The sequence below is a fragment of the Dipodomys spectabilis genome, unplaced genomic scaffold (assembly GCF_019054845.1).
Source record: "Dipodomys spectabilis isolate Male_0828 unplaced genomic scaffold, ASM1905484v1 ptg000006l, whole genome shotgun sequence".
Lineage (NCBI taxonomy): Eukaryota > Metazoa > Chordata > Mammalia > Rodentia > Heteromyidae > Dipodomys > Dipodomys spectabilis.
The window spans coordinates 10,493,733-10,505,108 of NW_024870683.1; the positions used below are offsets into that span (position 1 = coordinate 10,493,733).

The 11,376-nt window shown below is 40.6% G+C and overlaps 1 protein-coding gene across 1 annotated transcript in view; it reads left to right on the forward strand.

The window, feature by feature from the left end:
- Positions 1-10,977, forward strand: part of Anp32b (acidic nuclear phosphoprotein 32 family member B) — a 30,725-nt gene extending 19,748 nt beyond the window's left edge. The window contains exons 4-7 of the mRNA XM_042695100.1: positions 2,658-2,847; positions 7,392-7,516; positions 9,099-9,168; positions 10,537-10,977. Of these exons, the coding sequence (XP_042551034.1) occupies positions 2,658-2,847; positions 7,392-7,516; positions 9,099-9,168; positions 10,537-10,604 (453 nt within the window). The 3' untranslated portion in view covers positions 10,605-10,977. The remainder of the gene's footprint in view (positions 1-2,657; positions 2,848-7,391; positions 7,517-9,098; positions 9,169-10,536) is intronic.
- The last annotated feature ends 399 nt before the right edge of the window (positions 10,978-11,376 follow it).

An 11,376-nucleotide genomic window follows, 5' to 3' on the forward strand; every position in this document is an offset into this window, starting at 1 on the left:
ACCTGGGCCATCAAAACCATCCCCCAAAGCCCTTCTAAATTCTAAGAAGGCAAGCAAAATTATTGTTAATAAAATGTTTAATGTTTATTATGGCTAGCCTATTAGTTTTGGTCAGACTGCTGGCATGATAAAGTTGTAAAAAAATTTTTATCAGTGTTGACACATTACATTGTGATCCAGGGTAACCTGTGTATTTTGTATCTGTTGGGCTTTAAGCACAGTTTTAGTATGTTAGACAATTCTAGACTGGTAGTTATTTGGGAATTGTGTATACTTGCTTTCATTTCATTTCTAGCATACTGTTTGGCACTTCCAAATTATTTGATGCTGTGTACTTTGTCAGGAGGTAGCCAAAATTTTCAGATTCATGACATTGTGAAACGAGAGTCCTGGTGGCCCTGTTTACTGGAATAGTTGAAACTAGAACAGAGGGTATTATAGAACATTTTAGATAAGTATCACAGGAAGCATTGTAGGCACTCATTCTTAGGCAGTATTTTAGAGATGTAAATGACTCAATGCTGTTCTGACTCCCTCCCCCCCAAATGTTTGTCCGTATTTATTAATTAAACAGTTTTCAGTCAGGGTGGGCAAGGTCTCAGCATCAATAATACAGATAGGCAGGAGGATCATGAGTAAGAAGACAACAGGAGATCCTGTTTTTTTAAAAGAAAAAAAAATTTAGACTACTTTGGGAACGCTGCCTAAATTGTTTTTGGTTGTTATTAGTTTAAATAGGCAGGCTTGGCTATGAGAAAGCCAGTGTCATTGCAAGGTGTGATAGCAAGTGTCTGTAATTCCCAGTAAGGATGTTGAAGTAAGTAGGATCATGAATATCAGACCAGTCTGAGCTACAGTAAGACCCTGTCTGAAAAAATGAAAGCCAATGGTTTTTTATTTGAGGCAGCACTGTGTCCTCATTGGCAGGAAGTGTCATCGGTGGGTTGCTGGAGGTCAGCCCTGCCCAGTAGGAAACTTGATAAGAACACAGTTCTCTGTAGGACTAACAGAACTAGAAACAGCTTATTTTAGCACATTTGATCACTAACTCTTGAGTCATCATACATTCTGTGTTTTGAGGGTACAACTTCTTCCTGTTGCTGAAAAACCCTCTGTTTCCTCCCCGGTTCTGTGTTCTCAGGGGCTGCATGGAGAAGAAAATCAGTATGGGAGCTTTCTTCTTGACTAGGGAGATGAAGGTGGTTTTTTTTACATATAGGATTCAGGACCCCCCCCCCCCCCCGCCCCCCCCCCCCCCCCGGCCTTTCACAGGACATTCTCTGTCAAAGCTACTCCACTCCCATTGTAGCCCTAAAAGAGCCATACATTTAGCATGAGTAAATAAGTATGGTTGTGTTTCAAAAACAACTGTTATTTTATAAAATGGGTCATTGAGCCAGAATAGACTGGTAAGCAAGCCATCCTCCGCTCTAGAGCATATATTTTCAAAGCAGTTTATGCTCAAGATTATATGACCCTTTATGTTCTGAGAGCCAGGTTTTGTTTTATTTGTTCAAGGCCTATGAATGTTACAATAGTTTTTCCAAATAGTTGTAAGCATCATCATTACTTTTCGTTAAAATTTTTATTTTATGTAAAGATCCTGTTTTGTTTTGTTTTGGTTTTTTTTGGTGAAGAATGCCAACCAAGCTTTTCCTCTTGATTAGGAACATTGGAAGTTGTTACATTTATGATGCTATATTACTATATGGAGTCCAGGCTTTATTGCCCTTTTCAGGATACTACCACACATAAATAAAAAAATGCCTTTTCATTTTTCATTGACTGCGCCTGCTTCTCCAACCAGAAGAGTCTTCTTCTAGCTCTTGAATTATCTTTCAACGTATATTTAATAGTATCCTACTCTTCAATCTCTGTTCACTGTTAATTGAAATTCAACAGACCAGTAATTAAAATTTTATATGTTTGTGTATACTATAGCAAACCAAAGTCAGAGTAAAATACATACACATTTTTCCTAACCACTTTGACTATTTAAAACTTTTCTGGAATATTTTTTAGATCTTAACTGTTTTTAGATATATGAAACTGGTGGTTTCACGTAAATAGGATTTTGCAACAAAATTTTAAGGTCTGTCAAAATCAGAAGACTTTGACATCAGTTCTTTCCCTATACCTTGAAGAGTGTAGTATTTCTCTCTATTTCTGAGATTTTACCTCTGCAACCCCCTCTTTTTTCCTGCCCTATATTGACTCCTATCTTCCTTGAAAATGTGTCTAATGTATTATTATAATCCATCCTTCATTGTTTCGTTGTCCCCAAGGAGGATTGTTAAATGCCTTGAGACTGAAGACTCCCAAGTCTAAATATTTCCCTGCGCTCAGGTTCAAACTAAATGTTTTAAGTTATCTTAATTGTCGTTTGCTGTGAATTGGGGTTTATGCTTTGTACGTCTCTAATGCTGTCACAAGAAGATAGTTGTCTACAACAAATAGGGGCAGGAATCAGGAAGAGTGGTTAAAATCTAGAAGGCTACTATGACATGGCACAGAACTTTCTGTTGTTTCCTATGTACAAGGCTGAGTAGGTAGCAGCTAATTTAATACAAAACCTAGAATTTTTACTTCCTTAGGAGTTGGGTTTTGTTGCTTTAGTTTCTTTGATTTAGGAGTTGTGTTCTTGGTCTTTCCTTCAGAAAAAGTTAGATTGTCTGAAAAGCCTGGATCTGTTTAACTGTGAGGTCACTAACTTAAATGACTACCGAGAGAGTGTCTTCAAGCTCCTGCCCCAGCTGACCTATCTGGATGGCTATGACAGAGATGACCGGGAAGCCCCAGACTCAGATGCAGAAGTAGATGGTGTGGATGAAGAAGAGGAGGATGAAGGTAAGGGGCTCTGCATCTAGTGATAATAGTAGACATCTGCTTCCCCAGGATCTTGATACAAAGTACTGAGAATTACTGCTATCAGATTTTGAGCTTGGACCTCTACTTAATTTTAATAAACTCTTGAGACCATTAAGCCTTAAAGCAGAAAATAAGAATTGTTACCAAATGGAGCCTAGAGACTGTTGACTTCTACATAGTCAATTGAGGTCATGGCAATGCTCTTAAAGAACCTGGGGTCTTATATCCCCATGCCTTTTTCCTAGCCATCCCTGCTTTCTGCCTACATGTCTTTCCAAATGCAGCATCTATCTACCAGAAGTATTTTCTGGCTCACAAGCCAGGCCAAGCCACCTACACATCATCCTCATTGCTTACCTGTAGGTATTTAAGTCCTTTCTCCCCATGTAAGTTGCATGTAAGTTCTGATTATCTCTCCTGTGTTACTGTCCACAGGGATTGGTAGTTGGTAGGGTAGTTGGTGGTGGTGTTGCCAAATAGACAATCAGTTTTTTTGATATATGGCTGGAGTTTTAAGAAGGTAATGATTTTTTAAAAAAATTTTTTACCAGTCTTGAACTCAGGGTCCCTGGGCACTGTCCCTGAGCTTCTTTTGCTCAGAGCTGGGCCCCTCCCCCCCCCCCCCCCCCCTTTTTATTTTTTTTGGTCAGTCATGGGGCTGGAACTCTGGGCCTGAGCACTATCCCTCAGCTCTTCAGCTCAAGCTACCATTTGAGCCACTTCTGGTTTTCTGAGTGGTTTATTGGAGATAAGAGTTTCTTGGTATCTTCTGCCTGGTTTGGCTTTAAACTGAGATCCTCAGATCTCTGCCTCCTCAGTAGCTAGGTTTAGAGGTGTGAGCCACCAGTGCCTGTTAGCTTGTGGCTTTTTCTGTTTATGTAGCACTGAGGAATCAAACCCAGGGCTTCGTGCATGCTAGGCAGGCACTGTTCCACTAAGCCACATTCCCAGCCCAAAAGATAATGATTTCTAAATACTGTAAATTGAATACCATTTTTACTCATAAAGGAAATAGTCATTGTAGAGTCAAAACATACTTTCATCTGGGTGTGGTGGTACACACTTGTAATCCAGTCACTGGAGGCTAAGGCAGGAGAATCAAGCTCTCCCCCACCTTTTGTTTTGTTTTTGTCCGTCCTGGGGCTTGAACTCTGGGCTTGGGCACTGTCCCTGCTCTCTTCACCTCAAGGCAAGCACTCTACTGCTTGAACCACAGTACACTTCCGAGAATCAGGAAAAGCTAGCTTGGGCTACATAATGAGACCTTGTCTTAAGAAAACATTAGTAGTTACTGTATGTTTTCTATGGGACCTAATTCTAAACACTAGACATGTTTAATTTGCCAGATGTATGGTGGCTTCATGCTTGTAACCCAATTCTCAGGAGGCATGGGTAGGAGGGTCACCATCCCTAAACTGAAAAATAAAGGAAGCAAAAAGGGCCTGAAGTGTAACTCAAATGGCAGAGTAATTGGAAGCTCTGAGTTTTAAAACCAGAACTGGAGGAGAGAAAAAAAGTCCACTGAAGCCTGGCGCCGGTGGCTCACGCCTGTGTAAGCCTAGCTGCTCAGGAGGCTGAGATCTGAGGATCACGATTCAAAGCCAGCCTGGGCAGGAAAGGCCGTGAAACTCTTCAATAAACCACCAGAAAACCGGAAGTGGTGCTGTAGCTCAAGTGGTAGAGCGCTAGCCTTGAGCTGAAGAGCTGAGGGACAGTGCCCAGTTCAAGCCCCACAACTGACAAAAAAAAAAGTCCACTACATTTATGATGCTATTTGGATTTCTGATTTGCTTTTGCTTTTTTCTTGTACTTTAGACAACATATTGCTTGGTACTCCAGGCTGGCCTTGAACTTTCCTTCCTGATCAATCTCCCAAGTACTGAGAGTATAGGCAAGCTTCACCACACCCTGGTATTACTTGAAACATCTCCTTTTAAAAGGAAAAAAATATGTTCTTTAAAACTTATTTTAAAAATTCACACGGGGGCGGGGGGGGATGGGAAGGGGAAACAAAGGAAGAGGCAACAATGCTTGATAAGAAATGTACTCATTATCTTGCCCATGTAATTGTAACCCCTCTGTACAATATTTTCACAATAAAAAATAAAAAAAAAAAATTCACACAAAGCTAGGTGCATGTCTGTAATCCTAGCTACTCAGGAGGCTAAGATCTTAGGATCGTGGCTCAAAGCTAGGCCAGGCAGGAAAGTCCTCAAGATTTATCTCCAATTAAACACCAGAAAAGCTGAACATGAAGCTGTGGCTTAAGTTGGTAGAGTGTTAGCCTTGAGCAAAAGAAGCTCAGGGACAGCATTCAGTCTCTGAGATCAAGCCATATGACTGGAATACACACACACAACTAATTAACACACAAAACTAGTATCTGTGTCTCATTCTCGTAATCCTTGGTATTCAGGAGGCTGAGATCAGAGGGTTACAATTAGAAACCAGCTTGGGCAAAAAAATGTCCTGGAGACTATCTCCAGAATAACCAGCAAAATCAGGCTGGAAATGTGGCTCAAGAAGTAGAAGTGGAACAAGCGGAACAAGCTCAAGGCCCTGAGTTCAAACTTTACTGTAGGCAAAAACAACAAAAAAGACATAGTCAAGTAATTGAAAAAAGGAAGACATCAGGCATCTTGAGTGCTTTAAATAGGATCTGGAAACATTTTTGTTTTTATTTTTTCAGCAGACTGAGGTAGGCAAGAGTTAACAAGACACAGGGAGTCAGTGGACAAAGAATAGGACATGTTGCCCAGTTGTATATGTTTATCTTGTTCCCTTCATTGTAGGTTTCCAATTATTCCTAAAAGCTACCTGTGGTCTTTATCTAAATACACCATAACCTGGCAGACCAACAATACATTCCAGTGCTTGGTAGGAAACTTGTGGAAGAGAGGAAAGTGGATCCTGAGGGTATACCAGCCAGCTTGAAAATTTGCTTGGGAGTACTGCTCTGAAACCCAGGATCTTAATGTGCTAATAAGCAAGCACTCATAGAACTGTATCCCATTCAAGAAATAAATATTTGAGGACTTCCTGTGTGCTAGGGATGTAAAACAAGGTCAAATCACTTATTTATTTATTTATTTTTGGTCAGTCGTGGGGCTTGAACTCTGGGCCTGAGCGCTGTCCCTCAGCTCTTCAGCTCAAGGCTAGTGCTCTACCACTTGAGCTACAGCGCCACTTCTGGTTTTCTGGTGGTTTATTGGAGATAAGAGTCTCACTGGACTTCCCTTCTTGGGCTGGCTTTGAACCGTAATCCTCAGATTAGCTAGGATTACAGGCGTGAGCCACTGGCACTTGGCCCAAATCACTTTTTAAAAAGGCATGGCCCTTCTCCATGCAGAGCTCTTCCTGCTAAAATTTTTTTTTCACTAACCATCCATAAATATAGATACAAGTGAAGAAACTATGCTGTGTGCAGAAACCCAGGTTCTGGAGTGAGAACCTGTATTCTGGGTAGAGGAGCACTGGAAGGTCTATAAGGAAGTGAGGGGCTCAGTTAAGGTTTGTAGGAATTAGATAAGCAGGAGAAAAGGTTAGAGCACTGTTAGTCTATAGCTGAAGAAAGACTGAGCTATAGGTCAGCAAAGCCCAAATGTAGAATGCAGATGCCCGGAATACCCTGTGACCAGACAGGAAAAAGACATGTCTCAGAACAGTTGGCTCTGAGATACTATTAACCAAGAAATGGAACTAACCACTGCCTCATTTTTTTTCTTTAGGGTTATAGAAATGTAAGTCGTTAAAGTAGGAATAATAGTGAAATAAATCTCTTCCCATCATTCATCTTTACTGATTGGTTATAACTGGTCTTTTTTATTTATTTATTTATTTTTGGGTTCAGTCATGGGTCCTGAACTCTGGGCCTGGGCGCTGTCCCTCAGCTCTTCAGCTCAAGGCTAGCGCTCTACCACTTGAGCCACAGTACCACTTCCGGCTTTTTTCTTTTTGCTTATGTGGTGCTAAAAAATCGAACCCAGGGCCTCAGGCATGCAAGGCAAGCGCTCTACCACTGAGCCACCTTCCCAGCCCCCATAACTGATCTTGTATAAATGTATCCCTGCCATACCACATCCTCTTCCTGTATGACTTTTTTTTTTTTGTCTTTATTGACTTAGTTTTTGAACACAAAGAAAAATCATGTTCGTATCCATCATGAACAAAAACTTAAAAGGCAGAACTAGAAGACGTGTCCTTCGCCAAAGCAAAGCTATGCTAAAGGTTCTAAACATTTCAAATTTTAAAGCAAATCCCATACATTTTTTTATTTTGTCAGCAAGAGGGGTTAATACACATCTACTCAAGAACTTGGAATCTTGTAATTTTATGGTATACGTTTGGATTAAGGGGGCTGAGCTATATAATAGCACCTGGTAGAAAGGGAGGGTATGATATCCCTGACGGAGGTGAAACCCTACAGGCCAGCTAGCTCTTAGCTGTATGCCTGTATGTCTTGGCAAGTATATCCTGGGGGGCATCAAAAGTATTTAGTGAATTCCTTTTGGGACTGCTTTCAGAAGGAGAAGATGAGGAGGATGAGGAAGATGAAGATGGTGAGGAGGAAGACTTTGATGAAGAAGAGGATGAAGATGAAGACGAAGATATAGAAGGAGAAGAAGATGAAGATGAAGTCAGCGGTGAGGTCAGTGAATGTTTTGTGCTCTGCTTCCTGTATTAAAGTCAAATGTGGGTTAAGAAGAAAGACAAGGCAAAGGCCTTCAGAATAGTTAATAATCTGAGTCATGACTGCTGCAGCCTTTGTCCCCTGTAATACCTTCCGAATGCTGACCAGACAAGTGCTCAACTGCAAGGTAAATTTTGGCCTTGTACCTTTACAAAGGAGTGGTTTTAGTATTCAGTACATTGAAGAAACTGGGAATGGTAAAGGTAATAGTATGTTTGTTGTTACTTTGAAAAGAATTAGGTATTTATCAAGTCTGAACTTGTAGTATATTTAAGTTTTATTTAATGAATTACATGCATGCCATGTTAAAATTAACAAGTTGAGTGCAAAATTAAATACTTGCTTAAAAGTGTAGGTAATTTATTTACGGGACACCATTAAAACAGTATCCTTGAGGATTCCAAATGAGGACAGGAGAAACTGTAGTGACTCAAGTTTGGCCTTCAAGAGTTTTGAAAAAACAGGCAGAAAAATATTTGTTTTCATCAATGAGCAAGCCTGCTTTTGAAAACATTTGTATGATCTCATAATTAATGATAGTCATAATTGTGATTGCTTAAGGAAGTTTTGTTTACAAAGGGAATGTAGTAGTTACTTGTAGTCAGAGGACTTGGGAAGCTTAGGCGGGAGGATCAGGGGTTCAAAGCCAGTTCAAGCAGAGAAGTTCACAAGAATCCCATGTTCATGACCCTGATAAATGATTTCAAGCCCTGGTACCAGCAGTAAAAGGGAAAGAGGGTTGGGGCGCACACATCTGTTAAAGATTAACTACTTACTTCTGGCCTTTTTTCTTCTGTTTTTTTGCTAGGCTTGAGCTCAAGGCCTTGGTGCTATCCCTGAGCTTTTTCAGCTTGAGGCTAGTGCTCTTATCACTTGAACCACAGCTCTGCTTCTGGCTTTTATTGGAGATGAGAGTCTGACTGACTTCCCTTCTTGGGCTTATTTTGAACTGAGATCCTCAGATCTCAGCCTCATAAGTAGCTAGAATTAACAGGCATGAGCCACCAGTGCTGGTTATTATTAATGTTTCAGGGGAAAAGTGTTTTGAGACAGGATCTTCCTGTATAGCGCAAGCTAGGATTGAACTCAGTATTTTGCTGCCTCATTCTCCAAGTGCTGTGGTTACAGTGTGCACCATCATAACCATATATCCAGCTTGAAGGGAATGTTTGTTGTTTTTTTTCTTATATATTTGTGATGCTTGGGATCAAACCCAGGTCCTTGCGCATGCTAGGCAAGCACTCTACCACCGTCCTCCTGTTTGTTGTTTTTTTTTTTTTTTTAAATTTTATTTTATTTTATTTGTGAACATACTGTACAGAGGGGTTACAATTACATGGGCAGGATAATGCGTACATTTCTTACCAAGCATTGCAGCCTCCTCCTTTGGTTTACCCTTCACATTTGTTTTTTTTCAAGTAAGTTGTCAGTGTCCATGCAGCAAGAGTTTTCTCCTTAATGTGTGTATTATTTATTTGCAAGTATATTTATCTTTGTACTTCTCAGTTTTACCATGTTATTTTATTTTTTTCTTTTTTAGGAAGAAGAATTTGGACATGATGGAGAAGTTGATGAAGATGAAGAAGATGAGGATGAGGATGAGGAGGAAGGTAAGTTTCATGAATATACTTGGGTCCTCTGGTAAAAATGGCTGAAAACATCCACCTTTTCGTGGAGCTTGAACTCTGGGCCTGGGCGCTGTCCCTCAGCTCTTCAGCTCAAGGCAAGTGCTCTACCACTTGAGCCACAGCGCCACTTCTGGTTTTCTGGTGGTTTATTGGAAATAAGAGTTTCACAGACTTTTCTGCCCGGGCTGGCTTTGAACCGTGATCCTCAGATCTCAGTCTCTTGAGTAGCTAGGATTACAGGTGTGAGCCACCAGTGCCTGGCAAAATGTTCACCTTTTACAACTTATTGCCGCTAGATAAGAGGGTCACTGTGCACTTCCTGCCTCCAGTCCCATCAGTATAATGCACAGGTGCAGCTCTGGGCTGCTGTAAGTTAGGTATGCTAAGGGCTTGTACAACTTAGGCCCTGTTTTTTTTTTTTTTTGGAGGGGGGTCAGTTGTGGGGTTTGAACTTTGGGCCTGGGCACTGTCCTTCAGCTCAAGGCTAGTGCTCTACCACTGGAGCCACAGTACCACTTCTGGCTTTTTCTGCTCATGTTGTGCTGAGGAATCAAACCCAGGGACTCATGCATGTGAGGCAAGCACTCTACTACTGTGAGCCACTTCCCAGCCCTGGCTCTGTGTTTTAAATGTTATAGACCTACTTGTTGGCTTACTGTCAGAAGATTTTTCTGACAGTAATTGGATCTATTTTTTTTTTTTTTAGCATGGAGTAGCACCTTTCTGGTTGTGGAATTATTCCTCTTCCCACCACAGCTGAGACTAGTGAAGTGACTTACATAATTTTCCTGGTCATTTTGTTTTGGGTTTTTTTTCTATGCTTTTTTACATTGCTTCTCACTCAGCACCCATTCTTTGCCATGTATAGGACTAAACTAAGTGGACATGACATTGGCAAAGACTTGATCTCTGCCTTCAAAGAACATAATTTTAACAGATTCATCTTCAGTAAAATCAGCATGGATTTTTTATTTTTTTATTTTTTGGAAGGGTTGGGACAGTCTGTCCCAGGGCTTGAACCCAGGGCTGGGCGCTGTCCCTGAGTTTTTACTCCAGGCTAGTGCTCTGCCACTTTGAGCCACAAATCCACTTTGGTTTCCTGGTGATTCATCAGAGATAAGAGTCTCACAGACTTTTCTGCTCCAGCTGGCTTTGAATCATCTTCCTCAGCTCTTAGCCACCTGAATAGCTAGGATTACAGGCACTTTTTCTAACTTGATTCTGTGGTCACCACCTATTTGTCATTTTAATTCTGTCTCAGTCACCAAAACATGGTTGACTCCAAAGGCAATCCCTATTTAGCAAAATGCCTTTCCAGTGGTCTCACTGTCAACTTTTGTTGTTGTACAGATGAGGAAGAAAGTGGGAAAGGTGAAAAGAGGAAGAGAGAGACAGATGATGAAGGAGAAGATGATTAAGACCCTGAATAACCTGCAAAACCAGAACTGTTCAGTATTGGTTGGACTGCTCATGGATTTGGTAGCTGTTAAAAAAAAAGGTAGCTGTGATACAAACCCCAGGACTCCCACCCACCCAAAGAGCCAAAGAATAGTTCCTGTGACATTCCACCTTCCTCTCTTTAGTCCCTCTTGGTCATCTACCAAGCTTGGGGACTTGGCCCCAACAAAATTGTAAGCGTTGTTAGGTTTTTGTGTAAGATTCTTGCTGTAGTGTGGATAGATGTGATTGGTGAGTCAGCCCTCTATGGCAACCAGTTACACCAAGATTGTAACAGCATTTTTACTTTCTGTACAACATAAAAAGCTTTGTAAATAAAATCTTAACATTTTGGGTCTGTTTTTTTTCCATGCTTTTCTTTTTAATTTTTTTTTTTAACATCAGGACATTTTATGTGATAACTGCCAGAAAAGTATTTTTAAGACTTACGTGAAATAAACATGTTACTCTTTGGTAAAGCCTAATTGTATGCTTACATTTTTAAATTGGGCTCTAATTGTGAGCTCATCCTAAATTATACTAAAGAACAGGTTATTTGACATTGTTATGTTAGTAGTTACTGATGAGGAAATGCACAAGTAGATCCTCATCCTTAATGACTACAGGAGTAAATGAATTAGTCTTGAAAATAATATTCAGGGGGCTGGAATGTGTAGATCAGTGGTAGATCATTTGCCTAGCATGTTCAAGTTTAAGAAAACAGGTTGAAATCAAATAATCTGGAGCCTTGAA